General features: G+C 46.7%; 1 protein-coding gene across 8 annotated transcripts in view; it reads right to left on the bottom strand.

Annotated features, from left to right (window-relative positions):
- Ankrd11 (ankyrin repeat domain containing 11) overlaps positions 1–18,019 on the bottom strand; it is a 181,286-nt gene that overhangs the window by 26,119 nt on the left and 137,148 nt on the right. For 4 of the 8 annotated variants that reach the window (XM_074055464.1, XM_020173567.2, XM_074055467.1 and 1 more), the window contains exons 3-4: positions 13,409–13,553; positions 4,394–4,532 (exon numbers count right to left, since the gene is read on the bottom strand). In XM_074055464.1, coding sequence (XP_073911565.1) covers positions 4,394–4,532; positions 13,409–13,495 — 226 coding nt within the window. In that variant the 5' untranslated portion in view covers positions 13,496–13,553. Of the gene's footprint in view, positions 1–786; positions 892–4,393; positions 4,533–13,408; positions 13,557–18,019 lie in introns of those variants that run through there. The other 4 variants (XM_020173566.2, XM_074055466.1, XM_020173568.2 and 1 more) reach the window with 2 other exon arrangements.

The following is an 18,019-nucleotide window of genomic DNA, read 5'->3' as shown; positions in this document are numbered from 1 at the left end:
CTCATAGAAGCCTCCTGTCACCGGCATATACTCGTTACCTCTTGTGCCAAGCAAAGAACAAAGTGCTTCAAAGTACTACAAAGCCAGTGGCTTCCACTGGCTCTCTCGCAGGAGAGGAGCAACCAAGAGTGATCAAGTCTCAGGAACGATCTAACACTGAACGTGAGAGCATTCAAATGTTGACAAGAAAACTTATTTTTCCTTTTGCTTCAAAGAAGCATTCAGTGAGAAGAACAGGCAGCTGCCAGCTCCAAAACTTCTCAGATTGGGCAGCTTTCTAAAGGTGTGTCCTATATGGTCTTGAAGGCTTCTGTGAGAACCCTTGACTTATTAGATAATGAGGTAACAATATTTATAGATTTTTCTTTTTTGGTCGTACTGTGGTTTAAACTCAGGGTCTCACGCTTGCTTGGCAGGTGCTCTACTGCTTGAGCCAGTCTGCCAGCCCTTTTTGGTGCTGAGAATTTTTGAGATAGGGTCTCATAACTATTTGCCTGGGGCTGGCTTTGAATCATGATCCTCCTCATCTCTGCCTCCTGATCTTGTGCCTGAGGATCACAGACACAAGCAACCAATGCCTGGTTAGATTTTTAAAGTTATGGGAAAATTTACAATATATAAAAAGGAAGGCAGAATGGTATAATTTGAAATAAATCCTAGACAGCATACAATCTTATCATGAATATTTTCAGCAATAAAGTTCTTTAAACTGAGACCAGACCAAGTCAGGAGGGGCAGAGGACCATCCCCTTCCACTCCCCGCCCCTCCCGCCCCCACCCACTGACCTGGTCTGGAAAAGGATCCTGAGGAGTGTCTTCCTTCGAGGAGATGTAGCCATGGGCTCTGGCCCTGGGCTGCTTTTCTTCCCCACAGAGACACCTGCTTCTAGCCTGGCCAGAGCATATGAGGGCTCATCAGCATGCTGCTGGCTGCTGTGGACGTGCCCTCCCACTATGTTCCCCTTCACCACCAGCCCTAATAGAGGCCTGGTGTGGACATGTTCATATACAGAGCTTCTGGACAAGGCTGATGAAATTGTGCTGTACCATGCTCATGTCTACCTGGACAAACACAGTGTCCAGCTCCTAATGCAGGTACCCCCTGATACATAACCTTGGGGGTGAAGGGGGTGGGGAGCGGGAGGGGGGAAGAAAGACTGATGGGACTGGCTTTTGACCAGGCCCTGACTCACAACAGACAGAACTATTGTTCTTGGCAGACCGCCCCCAGCCCTGACTAAGCACTGGGGAGGCCGCACTTCCAGTGGGTTGGGCCATCTGTAGCAGGGTCCAGGAAACAGGAAACCCTTCCTGCTGCCACTTGGTGGTCTGAGAGGCAGTTAGGCAGCTTCCTGCCACTTGGGGGCACAGCAGAGGAAACCCACTATTTTCAACTAGGAACCCTGAGGCTGACTCCCTGGTAATCCCTACATTCCTGGGCTCCACCTACTTCACCTTTTAGCAAGTTTCTCGGCAGGGGGCGCTGGGAAGACGTTTCAGGAGGGATGGCAGAGCAGGATGCCTAGGGCAATTCACTGGGCCTTGCACCTGCCTATAATAACCTTCCAGAGCCAGGATCCCCTTTGGGTGGGTAAGCCACACCCCCAAAGGAAGGTCTGGACACCCCCAGCCCCCCCAATCAGGAGAACAAATCAAAGATGAGAGAGTGATCAAGACAGAAACTCCCTGGTCATCAAGATTTAAAAAATCTTGTAGATGCCAGCACTTTCCCAGTCTCCAGAACTATGAACCAAAATAAACTTTTGTTTGGCAGTTCTAGGATTTGAACTCAGGACACTGCACTTGCTAGGCAGGTGTTCTACCACTCAGCCTTGTACCCACCCCCTTATTTAAAAAAAAAATGCATTGTGCAAACCTTGCCTCACTCACTGTGTGGCTTTCCCTCATGAGGCGGTGGATACCATGGCACAGCACCCAGCAGATGAGATGTGTGCCTCCCACTCCATCCCACCCCAAGCACTGCTCCTATTGGGTAGGGAGGGATCAGCAGCCAGAATCCAGCTCACCAGGAAATGTAGAGGGAATGAGACAGGTGACAGGTGAATGTGCAGAATACACTAGAGGAAGACAAAGATTTGCAAGTGTATAAGGATCTTGGTTAAAAATTCAGCCTTCTAAAGCGAGGCGTGGTGGTGCACACATAAAATTCCACTACTCAGGAGGCTGAAGCAAGAGCATCAGGAGCTAGAGACCAGCTTGGGTAATACTGCAAGACCCCAACTCAAACAAAAGCAAAACAGCCTAGTTTAGGGCTGGAGATGTAGCTCAATGGTAGAGCATTTGCATGCAAAAGGCCCCAGGTTTGATCTCAACTGCTGTAAAAATACATGAGTGAATGAATCAATCAATTAATTAACTCAACCTTGCAGGACAGGTAGTGCTGCACACTCACATCAGAATCATCTCATGGGAAGTCTAGTATTTTTATATTAACAAAATGGATGTACAGTAAAAGAATACATCAAAATCAGCCCCTGAAAGAATAAGCCTTGAATAGGAGGACAAATATTACATTTCTTATGTATTTCTGTAACTCAGCCTTGCCTGGAGACTTCTATTTTCAAAATGTTCTGAGTCTCCCCTGCATTCAGCTATGCTCCACCTGCCAGAGAAAGGACTCGGTATGAGCATATACGATTGTGTGGGCACTCAGCACATGCGTGAGGATGACCTAGTGATCCCACAGACAAGAGGAGTGCAGTGGGCCTGAGCCTAACAGATGCTCACCTCTGATGGAGAGTTCCCAGAGGCCTCCAGGAGCCCCTGGGGGAGGACTTTTCCACCTGGACAAAATGGGCACATCAGGGAAGTGCAAGCAGCTACTACGGGGTACTGCCATCCTACACTAGAATGATTAGGCTGCTTGGCAATGGACCAGGCATGAGCATCACCTTTTGCAAGTCACAGGACTCTGCAAGGCAGCAGAAGCACCAGCACTTGCCTCATTAACTGACAGCAAGATTTCCAGAGCGCAGGGTCATCTGAGAGGCCTCATTACAACCTCACAAAACCACTATCCAAAAAGGAAGAAACCAGATGGGAATACCATACCCTGCTACAACCAAATCAGGAGTGCACCAAAAGTAGGAAAAAGATTTTCAGGCCTGATCTGATTTTCTCTGGATGCACAGCATCCCCACAAGCCTCCAGGGAGCTGTTTCCAGCCACTCCATTCTGGTGAAACCAAGGTGGAGAACAGCCTGTAGCTCTTTCCCGGGGTGCCTGCCATCAACATGCAGCATGTCTACCATAACCATCCCCCTACTCTTCCTTGGAGGTAACTGTGCCACCCCTATCCCTTGCCTCACCCCAGTGTCTGTGCAAACCTCTGGTCCCCAAACACGCCGCACAACAACAGAAACCATGTGAATAGTCCATACCACCTCCTCACATCCCAGCCAAAGAGCAGCTACTCTCCTAGCTTCTAATCACAGTCTTGCTCAGTTCCCGTGGGCACGCTCAGTGGAGCACCATGCCTAGGAGGGGTGGTGAAGGACCTGTGACCACCATAAGACCCCAAAGACCATAGTTTCCCAGACTTTGCCAGTAAAAGCTATGATGTAACACTCATTTTCAAGGGCTGCCTTTGCCCACTCTCCTTCCCGTAACTGAGAATGCATATTTATCCTCATGTGCTCATCTCATCTCTTGTGTTTTCAGCCCCCAGCCTCCCACCCAGGACAGGGCCTCTGCTCCTCCTATGGCTGTCTTCCTGGAGTCTGGGGAAGTCAGCAACAGAGTCCAGTGCTCTCAGTGAGCAGGCCTCATGGCTACCTTGGTGTTATACTGCCTCCCAATCTTCCCCTTCAGGGCTGCAGAAAATGCAAATGACCAGCAGGGTGGAGAGGCCTCTGAGTCAAATGGGGGAGAAATGCAGACTAGCAGCAGAGGCCTGTGCTGTCCACTCTTGAGCAGCTCAAGATAGAATCAACCTGGGAGTATGCACACTGAGGGGTGCTGACCCCACACCTGCCACTCCTGCTCTGCACCCTCAGACCCGCCCACACGCAGGCAGACTACACTGCTGCCTCTCACTTTCATGGTCCCTTTGGGTTTTTAAACCGAAGGGCCCTGGTAACCCTGCAGTAAGCCACGTTTTGGCTCTGTACAAACTTCCTGAGGACAACACGGAGCAGGGTACCTGCAGGCTCACAAGCATGGTGCCCGACAGTGAAACTTTGCTATTAGCTTCACGTGGGCCCAACATGGGGAAGAGGAGGTGACACCTGGAAACCTGTTTCCTACGCTTGCTGTTCCTTGCCCAGGGATGCTCTAGACAGAGGGACATAGCAGTCATGACAACACTCCTCAGTGGGTGCAGTGTGAAACCGGGATGGGCAGGGGCTGGGAGGATTGGTCTGAGGTCTGGTACCTGTGTCCGAGTCTTTCTGCTCTCCATTGGCCCCCACTGTGAAGGGCAGCTTCCGTTTGGTGACTCGCTCTCTCACCTCCTTCCCTCCATCACTGCGTTCCAGCTTTGGGGTCTTGGTTAGAGAAACTTTATCTTTATCCTAGAAAAGAAAGTGCCACTTTCAGACATTACTCCCAAATTGAATCCTCAAGTCAGCTATGATTTTGCTTCATGAGCCAAGAAAAGCATACCTTTTATTGGGGCAATTTGGCCCCTCTTGCCCCAGGTCATAAGTATGGTGCCAGGCAGGCTCCAGTGGTGCCAAAGACAGAAGCTGAAGTCTGACTGTGGTTTGGCCCTAACACAGCTCTTCCTACACCTGAAGGGCTCTAGAGAAATGCCTGCTGAGGACAAGTGTGTGCATGAAAAGAGCACAGCAGACAGAAGCACAGGTTTCCTCTTATACCACAACACTTTCCTCGGGAGATATGAATAATGAGAAACAACCAGAGTTCAGCCTTCAGTGTGGGACCACACTCTCCACCATGAACTCTCATGCGGAAGGAATGATCAGCAGAGGCCTTCAAAGGTGCATGATCACCTATACCAAGTGTAAGACCCTCGGGTGACTGCAGCCACCATGGTTCTCTCCCCACACCCATCTCATGCTGATAGGTTGCACCTTTGCCCTTCTGCTGAAGCAACCCCTTCCTGTTCTCATCCTGGTCCTGAGAAACTACAAGGCTGTCATCAGGAAGAAAGTCTACAAGTGACAGAAACCCAGAGATGCCAACCTGATTGCAGTCCCAACTCAAGGGGCTAGCAAGAGGGTCTCTCCTGCAGGGTAAGGTTTCAGGAGCCCCAATTCCAGCCCCCCCATCAGCTGGTTAACCTATGTAAACCTCAAGCTTCTTTTTCTCAAGCTTCTGCAGAGTGGGCAGAGAGATCATCTTCAAAGGTGGAAGCCAGGCACTATGCACATGAATGCTCAGGAAACAGAGCTTCCTGTGACCTCTGCAATCCCCTAAAATGTGCCAAATTGGCTCATGGGTCACAAAATGCATGTGGACATGGTAGAACATGGGGCTGTGTTAAGTGGGAGAACATACAGATACTGAAGCCCAGATGGAGGTGGAACACAATGGTGGAGGCAAGAGGCCCCTCCCTGTGACAGACCCAGCTGCTGCACAAGGAATGGAAACTTGTCTTGGAAAGCAAGGGTGAGCTCCATGGCTACTGCAGCCAGACCCAGGAGGGGACACCCCACGCCCAAGCCCAGGCTGACCTAGAAGGGGATACTCAGTGGAGGTTTATCAAGTCTATTCAACTCCATGCCTTGAAATGGACAAGGTGTGGCCAGTTCTGAGTCCTTGGTCTCCTAGTTCAGACTTCAGTGGGAGGTTCTAGCCATGACTTTCTTTGCAGGTAAGACTCTGGCCCATGCATGCTGCCTCTGTGGTACACAGATGTGGCAGCTACTCTAACTTGCTGCTATCTCACAGGAAGGTATGGTCACTAAAAGAACAGTGCTCCTACCCCCAATAGCTTTCTTTCTGGAATCTTCCCCAGATAAACTGCTGGCAAACACTGTGCAATTGCTGGAGACGCCCTAAGAGCAATGGGTTGGCACATGCCTCCTCCTGGCACTGCACCAAGACCAGCCTGACCACAGTCCTGCCTCCTGTGACCCTGGTGCTTCCTCCAGCTTGATCAGCCAGCCTCTGAATTTACTGAAGTTGGCGGTAACGAAGACATTCCTCAAATGACTATGGAAGACCTTTGCCAGAGCGTGCTGCAAGCTCTGAGCTAGGGTAGTGTGTCAGCATGAGGAAGGACTTCTTAGGTGACAGAGTAACATGGATGGGCAACACTCACTCCCTGTCCTCCAAATGGGCAAGCACAGGACGTGGGCATAGCTGCCATCTTATTCCAGGTCCACTGTAGACAGATGCCCCCACTGGGAACAAAAGAGGAATCCTTGGACTATGCCTCTCCAACATTAGGCAGGAATGGACTGCATCACACACAGATTCCAATCTGCAATTAAAACACTTTTTGGTTTTCCAAGAAAACAACAGGTCCAGTAGATAGATTTTACCCAACATTTCAAGAAGAAGTGATACCACTCATACAAATTCATGGATTACAAGAGTCAAAAATACTATGGCATTTCACTTCACGCTGAGTCATTGAATTTTTCTTTTGCTTCTTTTGTGTGGTTCTGGAATTTGAACTCAGGACCTTGTGCTTGCTAGGCAACCACGCTACCATTTGAGCCACACCTCCAGCCCCACACTGATTTTTATATCTGAAATAATTCAATCAAACTCCCAGCAGGCTGGTGTGGAAATAATCAGTTTGTACTTGGAAATATAAAAGGTAAAAAAACGCCAAGCAATGTTGAAGAACACCAAAGTTGAACGACAGCTTATACTGCCAGATATCAAGACCATAAAGTTGTGGTAATCAAACATGTGGTCCCAGATAAAGCATTAGAGGAGGGGGAAGGGCCTTCACAAGTGGAAGCAGAAGTGAGAACCATACACCAAGCCACACAGAAGGGCAAGGATAGGACCATGTGGCTCTCTACCCTGACCTCCCCTCCCACATCACTCAACACAACTCTAGACAATCAAAAACATGCAGGCAGCATGGGAGAGCACTTTCATGACCAGCAGATTAACAGAAACACACACACATAAACAAACACGAGATACCACTGTACACCTATCAGAGTGATTAAAACTAAGCCAGCATTGCTACATCAGAAGGATGCAGATCAACTTGAATTCTCACTGTTTTGGGAAATGCAGTCACTTTGACAAACTATCTGGCCACATTTACCACTGTGGGGAAAACTCCAGCCTACATGTGTTTATGACAACACTTATCTGGAAAGAACCCAAATATTCATTAACAGAAGAATGACTAAATCACAGAATCTCTATACAATGGATAACTACACAGCAATACGGGAGAGAACTACAGACAGGAAAACCTTCTAAGCCAGATACAAAGCTAAACAACTGACTCCCTCATCTCACTCTTGACAGCCAGAACTTATCTATGGCGACAAGTTAGAGCAAAGAGTACTGTGAACATGGAGGTTGCTGGACATGGAGGAGGTCACTGATTAGAGACAGTGCACAAAGGCCCCCCAAATTCTGGAAACAGTGTTCCGTCTTCCTCTGGTTGGTGACCGTCCCTCGTTTTTAAAGTGAGATATAAGCTACAATTGTGCATTTTTATTTCACTAAAAAAGTTCCCCAAAACTTTAAAACTCCCAGCTACTTACCTATGTAACAAGCTGTGCAAAGAAATGCAAATTCTGATGTTATGGTTTGGATATAAAATTTCCCTAAAGCTCAGGTGTTGAAGGCATGGCCCCCAGCTAGTGGTGTTATTGAGAGATGGTTAGATAATGAGGCCATTAACCTTATCAATGAATTAATCCATTGATGACTTCATAGCTGAATGTACTATTAGGAAGTGTGACCTGGCTGGAGGAAGTAAGTAACCAGGAGTAGTGTCCCCCTCCCTTTCCCTCCTGCAGGAATACTCTCTCTATCATGATAACCTGCCTCACACAGACCCCTGGTGATGGAAGCAAGTAACCATGAACTGAGACCTCTGAAACCATGAACCAAAATAAATTTCTCCCAGGTATTTGGTCACAATGACAAAACTGACTAATGCAACTGATAACATGAAGCCCAACCCAGAGCTGCACAAGTGCTAAGAGACTCTTGGGGTAAATTTGGGCTGCTATGCAGCCTGGGTTGGGTGGCAGGGCAGCGTGTTCGATCTCTCTGAACATTCCTTACCAGAAAAACGGGAATCACAACAGGAAACTAATGTACACATTATAAAATGCTCACTTCCTAAAAGCTAGCGTCTTAAACATTAAAGTCAGTCTTTATCAGGTACCTCCCGTTAGCCCTGATATGCCCTAAAAACAGTTGTTGTGGTGGTTACAAGTTTGGCACATGGCCAATCACAGACCCATCATGTGACAGAGATCTACATATACAAAGCACAGACAGAAAGGCTGGTTTTTAATCACCCACCACGGGAAACACAGAGGAAACAGAAAATTGTTAACTGTTTGAAAAATGGTCATGATCCATGTAATTTCACCCTGGGAACTGACCTAACTCTCATATACCAGTGACCAACACTGAAAGAACCCAGTAAGAACAAAAATAGTATTGACCAGTAACAGCCTAAATGTGTTAGCCCAATTGTTCCCACTGTTTCTACGCAATGAGCAGATCTGGCACCTCTGTGAACACCAGTGGACATGTGTGTGTGTGGTCCAAGGTCGTCCATTCTGCTCCACTTACCCAGTCCCTGTCCTTATGCCACACACTATCTTAGTACTATAGCTTTAAAGGAAATATTAGATTCAGAGACCTTAGTTCTTCCAGTGTCCAAAGCAGTTTTGGTTATTACTGGTTCTTTGAATTTCCTTATGAACTTTACAATCAGCTTATCAATTTCTACAAAGTGCCTGCAGAGATTATAATGGTAATATGTTGAATCGATTCATCAAATGGGCAAGGATGCACCTAAGCAATATTTAGAACTTTCTTTCTGACCAATCAGCATTGTATAACTCACCACTTTTGATGTCTTTCTAATTTCTCTTAAGTGATTTTTATACTTTCAAGGCACAGCACATCTTTCATCAAAAGTATCCCAAAATAATTTGTACTTTTGATGTTATTGCAAAGAATGTTTTAAAATTTCCAATTTTGTTGAATCAATTGATAAAATCACCTGGTTTTATTTTTTAAGTTTATTGACATAATGAACTGAACTGATTGATTTTGGGTGGTACATAAACCTTGAATTCTTGGTATAAACCCCACTTGATCATGGCACATCCTTTTTATATATTGATGAATTCAATCAGCTAAAATTATTTTTTAAAATTCTGTATCTGGGTTCACAAGGCTACTTGGTCTGTAGTTTTCCCGTAGTATCTCTGGTTTTACACTGAGTATAATACACCTATCAAAGTGATTAAAACTAAGGCAAACACCACATGTTACAAGGATGCAGACCACCCTAAATGGATGAAACAAATCAGTATTTATGAGCCTCTACCTTGCCTTTTACCATGTACAAAACTAGAAATGAATCACACTTTTCTCTAAGAACTAAGTCATCAACTTATAGAAGGAAACACGGGAAAAAGTCTGGTGACCTTGCATTTGCCTATCTTTAAAAAAAAAAAAGTATGAATTCTGGAAGAAAAAAATGTATTGACTAATTTCCATGAGTTATGCAACAGTGAAGGGAAACTAGGGTAAGCACAGCACCCCCATTGTATCGCCACAGGGGTAGTGCAGGAGCCATACCACCAGCAGGTACCTCAAGTAAAGGGGCTTTCTGAACCTTTTTTCTGTAAGTGAGAGGGTTTTGTTTTACTCTGTTAGAGCCAGGAAGAGGAATGTAGGGTAAAAATCATCATAGAGTTTCTGCTCAGCATTCCTACAGTGACAACACTGATGGCATTGCTGGAGCAGTGGGGACGTGGGAGGATAGGTGGCTCCCTCAGAACTGACCCTCTGGGGGAGATGACAAGAGACAGCAATGCATGGGCGCTGCTTCATTTGAATGTGGGGAAGCACTGGGGAAGCCAATGTAAAGAAGAAACCACATGGAAGTTCTAATTGACCTGTGGGTCCCACTTGGGCTGGCTGGCATGGACTCTGTCCCTGGCCTCAGGACTGGTTTGGGGAGAGAAAAGGACCCAAACTTGGCAAGGCTTGGTACCTCTCCCCTCTGCCCTAGCAAAAGGAACAGATAGATACCCCAAAAGCCAATACTCACTCTCTCCAAAAATCCATCTGGGACAATATGGCATATGACTTTGCCTCTCTGCCAGTTTCAACACGAAAGCCTGTGTGGAACCCTGAGATAAGCTGACTCTCAGCCAGGGGCCAGGGAAACAGCATCTACTCCTTTCTGGGACCCTGCTCTTGGATATAGTTTCTTGTTCCTCCTGCAGCATGAGGAGGAGAAGGGAAACTGTGGTACCACCCTACCTCTGAGCAGCTGAAGTGACAGTTTCCTTCTGTTCATGGGGTCTTTTGAGGGGCAGGTTCTCAGTTGAAGTTTTGCTCTAGAATACACCTTAAGAACCTCAAGGGAGGCTGTTTCTACATTCTCCTCTCTAAGTGGTGCAGCATCAAGGGTGATGGCCTACTGCAGGATGGCAGTGTTGGACACCATGACAGCTCTTTGGCTCTCTGGACCAGAATACCCTCAATAGTGGTTGATTGGTTCCTATTGAAGCTACCTCCAGCTTGGAAATTCCATAGTCATTTCTTCAGCAGAAACTTACAGGAAGACCTGAGGAAGCATTTTCTCTCCAGTGTGCTAGTCCATGTCATTGATGGGCCCAAGGCAAGATGTGCTACACAACCAAGTGTCCCTGTTCATCCAGAAATACTTTATTTAGCTCATGATTAGTTTGGGAAAAAAAAATCCCAAAATACGTTGGTTTTGCTAACATGTAACTACATGTAAAGAAACAGCACATGGTGAAATGGCAGAAGACAGTTAGTTAGGGCTCACCACCAGCAGGGAGGGCCTCCTTAATGCCCTAGAATTTTGACATGGGATCCTCTGCACTCCCTAACAAGCAGGCACAGAAATGCTACATCTGGAACTGCCTCTTCCCAGACTCCATCTGAAGTCACCAGATAAACTAGGAAAGCTCCACTAGCACTGAGTGCTGCTGCCACTGTTATGCAGCAACTTCAGGGCTATGTCTGTCAGCCTCCAGGAGGCAAAGTTAAAAAAAACAAAAACAGTAACAATAAAAAACTAGGGCATAGCAACCTTACTGAGGAAAAAAAAAAATCTAAGTCTAATTCATGTACCTCCCACAGCCAGTGTTCAGACACAGTTTGTACCTGCAGTCTCAGGATGGGCTCAGCTCAGCCCCTATCTTCTCTTCAGGTAAAAGGTAACAAGCCAAACCAGCATGGAACACCTCAGTGCTCAGCCACCTGGGACAGAGGCACAGTAGGGGCAACTGGGGGTGGAGTGCCGCAAGGCCAACACAACCCTATTTCTACAGCTTTCATCTTGGGTCACTGCTGCCTGCGCTCTACAGTTCAGCCTTTATCCACAGGGCCCCAGCCTAGACCTTCTTCCCTTCATGCCCAGCCCACAGTGTGCCAAGCACGTCAGATATCACAGCCTCCACAACAACTTCTGAGAACTGTGCTGGAAGCATTAGTTATTCCTCCATTACTTGCTCATCATTGTCAGACTGTCACTCAGAAAAAAGCAACACAGATGATAAACCTTGTCAGTGTGAGGACTAGAGTTCCTCTTCCTATGTGCTTTCTATATTCCATCTGACTGCAAGGCCTGCAGAGTTTTAGCCTTGACCTCCATAGCTATCGCCACCCTAAAACCTGCCAGGAACTGGGTCCAAGCACAAAAATGGCCCCAGTCTCTTGCGGACATTTTGGGGTTCTGGAACTTCTATTTGTATCAACCATGTTGACACAAGAAGCTTTTGATCCAAACTAGGCAAGCAGGAACCATGCAGCACACACCTCTCAAGAGCCAAGTCTACCCTCTAGAGGTAAAACACCACCACACCCATCTCCAACTGGCCCCAAGTAGTAGGTTGAACATCTGCCCCAAAACCAGGTCCATTTTATGAACTCAGAGTACATGCCTATCCCAAGAGCTAAGCAGGACCCTCCAAAGGGCTCACAGATGTATGCAGCGCCCACCAGTGCACACTCAGCAGTGTGTGGTACTGATCTAGCACAAGTCTCAGTCTCAGCCTGCTTGGTGGCTCCATGCCACCACAGTGCCTACCCACTCCAGCACATGGCCCAAGGCACTTCAGAGGGAGCATGTGAGAGAGGACAATGGGCATGCTTTCCAGACATCCAAGGGTCTCACACGTACATGTAGCTTCTCTTGTCTAAATAGCACTAAGTGTGTACATGTTCACAAACCACTTCATGTTCAACTAAAACTAAATGAATAAATGACCCTCCTTGTTAATTTTCACATGTGGAATACCTGCTGACCCCGTACCACTGTAAACCAGAGTATTATCAGAGAGACTGAGACAAAGCAAAGCAGAAGAAGGGCATAATGACAGACCTATGAGGCAGTGTTCTTAGGACCTTCTTTCACAGCCCAGGTACTAGGTCAAGGGTTTTAAGATTGAGCTGGAGGAGCAGCTCAAAACAACTAGTGGCCAGTAACTGTATCAAGGTGATGCCACTCATCCAGCAGTAAACTTGAGGACCAGAGGTCACAGTATGGATAGCTAGTCACACAAGCAAGAGAATTAAATGAACTCACATTCTGTGGGTGTCGGTTCCCTGACGCACAGCACTTCTTTTCAGCTCAGAGGTACATGTTCACCGCCACCCCCTCCCCAGCCCCCCGCAACCTAGGAAACCAAGTCTCAGGGCAGCTAATGGGCTCGGTTATTAGAATGTCTATAAAAATAACAGATGGCAAAGCATGAACCTGAGCTGCATTCTGTCCAATTACAAGTTGATGCTTAAGGGAAGTCAGCACGGAAGAGAGGAAGTACACAACCAGAACCTGGTGTTAACAGTACACTGGTTAAATTCTGCTGGCTTAGATTTACATTGTTTTCTTACTCACTTCTAGAATAAACAAAAGTTGTACATGAAATTCTTCAGTGTTTATACCCAGAATGACTGAAACACAGTTAACTGATGGATCTCACTAAAACCATGACAGAAATCCTGGGGTTCTGAGACCAGAAATGGGCAGCCAAATTGAGATTGCCTCGGAGAGCAACTATTTAACGCAAATCTACAACTGAAAGCTTAGCTCTGGCAGATGTAAGCAAGCCCCTTCAGGCAGGGTGGCTCTTCACACACCCACTCACAAGGGCACTGTCCACTCTTGATGAAACAGGCTTTACAAGGTGAGCTGAAAGCAGACTGCCGAGCTGCAGCGATGAGCATAGTGGGCACAAATGGTGACCCCTAGGTGAGGGTTAAAGGGTGTTACCTTTTTCCCAGTTTGTTTCTCCACCATGTCGTTGCTGAGAGAAAAGTCTTCTTGCTGTGGTGTTTTAGAACACCCACCCTTGGGCATCGTTCTGCTCCCCTCACTTGATCTTCATTTATGCTGCCATCGCTTCGTCATCAACTGTCTGCTTCAAAAGAGGTTTAAAAAAAGAGTTAAAAGACACAGAAGGTTAAAAGGTGTTGAACCCAGAGACAGCACAAAACCTGGTCAACTTCATGGGGAGGGGTGGGGGTGGAGAACAGACTGACCAGAACCAAATAGACTGACCAGCTAAGGTGTGCAACTACTTTGCAGTGGTCCCACTTTGTGCAGGGACCGGGGCCAGGGGCCTCCCACTACAGGAAGCAGCTCCAAGGGTCACCAGCAGCAAGGAACACTGGCTGTGCTGCATGACAGACAGCAAGGTGGGTCAAGCAGCTCAGGGAGGTAGAAAGCAATGACTTGCAAGGATCCTGATGGCCTGTGCTGGATTGCAGTCACCAGTGTCTGGATTCTGGGCCCCTCTGGTAGAGACCACACCTACAGTGAAGAGGGGCTGGGTGGGACAGTGGGTCCTAGGGGCTCTGCTCCTGCTGTACACACAGTGATTCCCTCTCCTGCCCAACAGGCAAGGTCACACAAATACCCAGAAGCACTCTGGCTTTCAGGCCTGTCAAATCACAACTTCCGGGCTCAGCATCCAATACCTGCTCACTACTGGAAACAATTCCTGTCCCTCACACCCCCAGGTAGAAGGTAGGAAGAGTAACATTCCGCTTTTCATAAAGCAATTCCACAACTTCTCCTAAATAAAACGTCTGGATAGTAGGCACAGGCAGGTGATACTTTGAGGGAGCCCTGGAGGATGTGCAAGAGGCTTCAAGGTTCCATTCCATGCACACAGAACGAGACACTTCAGTTGGGCCTAATTTTCCAAGAAATCCTAGGACACATTCTGTATTGATCATGTATTTTATGGTAATTTGGCATCTTAAAATGCTTGCTGGCCTGAAACCAATTCTCAGAGTCATGGGCTCACCTGTAAATAAACCAGTTACTTATCCAACCATCATACACAAGGCAACTGATCCCTGTGCTCATCACCCCAGGGCAGGTACAGTACAACGAGAGACCAACCTTCTGTCACAAAACCCAAAAGGATTTCAAACAATTCCGTCCTGAGCCATCTGCTCTACCTTGCCCTCCCTTTCCCTGGCTCCTTTCTTGCCTCCTGAACACCAGTATGTGCAGCAGCCTCTCTGGGAGCCGGTACATTTAACACTTCTGTTGTCCAGCCTCGTTTGTCCTCTTCTGTGGACACACACTCTCAGAGCATGCTTCACCTGCACCCTAGCTTTTCAACAGTGCTGACAGAAAGAATGAGGGGAAAAACATGTCTGCTACATCTTCTCAACAGTCAGTACCCCCCACCCCCACCCCACTGTTAGAAAACAGTTCAGAGCTGGGCGTTGGTGGCTCATGCCTGTAATCTCAGCTACTCAGGAGGCAGAGATCAGGAGGATAACAGTACGAAGCCAGCCCGGGCAAATAGTTTGTGAGACCCTATGTAGAAAAAAACCCATCATGAAAAAGACTGGTGGAGTGGCTCAAGGCATAGGCCCTGAGTTCAAGCCCCAGCAACACACACACACACACACACACACACACACACACAGAGTTCAGGCCAATGATGCTACACACACTTTCAGGCCCTCTTCCCTTGGTAAGAAGCCATGCTGGATGAAGCACTTTCTGTAACTAACTCACTGGGGTCTACAGAGTATGACATGGTGGCCCCACTCCCTAGCTCTTCTTGTCTGTCAAGGTCTTGCTAGTTATCAATCTACCCCTTGTCCACAGGCTTGCTTCCAGATCGCAATACAGTGCTGCATAACACCTTTTCAAGATTAAGTGATAAAACCTTGCAAAGTACACTTGTGGTGTTTAACTGACATAAGAACACATGTAAAGTTATTCTGGGGAGAGGGACAAGGCAAGCAAAGCTATCTACTTCCTGGTCCCTCCCCTGTGATGCACCCATCCACATGCTGAGGTGGCTGAGGCCAGAGATGGCATCTCTTTCTATATGGAATTATGAATTCCACATTCTGCAGTTTTCCACCACAAAAGTGGGGTACCTTGCCAGGAGCCAGTGGCTCATGCCTGTAATTCTAGCTACTCAAGAGGCAGAGATCAGGAGGACTGCAGTTCAAAGCCAGCCTGGGCAAGAAGTTCACGAGACCCTACCTTGAAAAACCCATCACAAAACAGAGCTGCTGGAGTGGCTCAAGTGGCAGAGTGCCTACCTAGCAAGCCTACAGTGGTTGCAGATTAATGACCACCAATTAGTCTCCTGATCTCCCAGAGCTCCCTTCTCCTGAAACAAAGATGCAGAAGTAACGATAGAGCAATTTTCAAATAGCAGAGAGCCTACAGACATATTCTTCCACTGACTAAGGGTCTGGGGACATATTCTTCCAAGACACAAAAATGTTTGGAAGCAGGCTGAACCTGAGTGAGAAAAGCTACAGCCTGTGGAAGCTCCCACTAAATGTGGAAGGCTCTATCTATCCAATCTTGCTGGTGCAGCTCAGGAAGAATGTCCAGGTGGAGCTGACTGAATGGGTGGCACAAGGACAACAGCCTGGTGCCCCATGATGTCTGCATCCACCACCAGTAAAGAAAGTCCTGCCAGCCATGCGGGGCACCTTGAGGAAAACCAATACCAACAAGACATGCAAAGCCAGAGCCAGGTACAGAAGATTTAGGATTTCAAAACTCCCAGCTGAATTTGCTCAGAGACTTAGGAGGCAACACAGAGTACTACCGTGAGACTCCCAGTGCTTTTCCTGAGGAATGAGGCCCTGCTGGCACAGGTCAGCAGACTGCAGCTGCTCCGCCCCCCTCCCCTGTACCACATCCAGCCTGCTTCTCTGTGCAGGCAAGCCTGGCTAGTAGAAAACCCCAGACTCCAGACTGGTGTAAGAATAAGGAAAAAACAAGAACAAAAAAACCCCTCAGGCATAAAGTAAAAAGAAAAAAAACTCATGCTACGTAAGTATTAATTTATAAATTAAAGTCAGTTAAAAAGGTGAAGCAACAATGATTAAAACAGCATGGCACTGTCACAGCATGGCACTGGCACTGGTGGCCAGAACAGGAAGGAGGAGAGAGTAGACATGGTTCTATACCCACAACAGGTGTTCACACAGGACCAAGGAGCACTTTGGGCTATGAGGGAAAGATGGTTCTGACCCACTAACACCACAGCAAAACTTGATAGCCACAACATAACCTAGTCCCTGTCTCACATCACACACAGAATTACCCCAGACAGATGGCAGATCTAAATGCCAAGGTCATAGCTGTATTAAAAGGAGACAGTGAAAAGTGTCAACCTCATAAGAAATGCCTACCATGAGTTGAGTGTGGTGGCCCATGACTATTTCCAGCACTTAGGAGATGGAGGCGTGAGCTCTAGGCCTGCCTGGACTCACTATCAAGACCCTGTCTCAAAAAAATGAAAAGAAAAAGAAAAGGACAGAGACAGAAGAAAGGAAGGAAACAAGGAAGGACCTACCGTGAACAGTCTGAAAGTTCTGAATCATCACAAGCTAGACAGAGCTTTTATTCATTAAAGGTTACTTTGCCAAAAGGAAAAGAATATTTCAAAAACAGAAAGAGAAAAATGGAAAGAGAATTTGAAGAGTTCTATTTATAGAATACATAACTGACAAAAAGCTAATATCCACAATATACAAAGAGCTCCGGAAAAAAAAAATCACTAAGAAAAAGGCAAACCATTTAATACAAAAATAAACACAGGTTTACATGAGCATTCTACAAAAGAGGAATTCCAAAAAATAAGTAAGTAGACAATAAGTTCTCAACTTCACTAGTAATCAAGGAAATGTAAACTAAAACCAAAATCATATGCCAAGTATTGGGAAAAATGTGGAGCAAAGGAAGCTCATTTATTCTGATGGAAGTGTAAAATGATAGAATGAACCAGGCACCATCGTACAGCAATTAATTTTATTCTGGGAATATGTCCAAAGGAAATGCAACTGCAAATACACAGAGAGAATGTACAAAATGTTCATAGCAACTGGGTAGCATTGCTGCTGTGAAGTAAACAGGGAATACCATACAGCAAAGAAAACAAACATTCACAAATAATTTATTTACATAACTTTCCAAAAACACTAAACTCTAGTGCTTAGGGGATGGGGGGCAAGATTTGTCTGTGCAATGGTGGCTCTGGGGTCAGGTGTGGGCCCAGGAATGGAAGGTTTAACAGGTGAGCTGTGCATTTTTACTTTGTGGGTATCTTGGGTATTGATACATTTCACAACAAAGTTTTTAAAGCTGGATAAGTTATGTTCAACACATTGTACATGTTACACTCTGGCAAGGCTTCAGGAAGTAGAAGGTGCCAATGACCCTGCTACAGGACTCATCTACCCTCAAATGGTCCTGGCTGGTCACTCTGAATGACCTGCTGGGGCAAATCCAGGCTGCTTGACGTTCAGAATGAACCAAACCTTTGTGCACAGCACAGAACAAGCCACTGCAACTGTAGAACACAACAGGAACCTCTAATCTTTGATA

The sequence above is a fragment of the Castor canadensis genome, chromosome 15 (assembly GCF_047511655.1).
Source record: "Castor canadensis chromosome 15, mCasCan1.hap1v2, whole genome shotgun sequence".
Lineage (NCBI taxonomy): Eukaryota > Metazoa > Chordata > Mammalia > Rodentia > Castoridae > Castor > Castor canadensis.
This window is presented reverse-complemented; position numbering and strand designations above follow the sequence as displayed.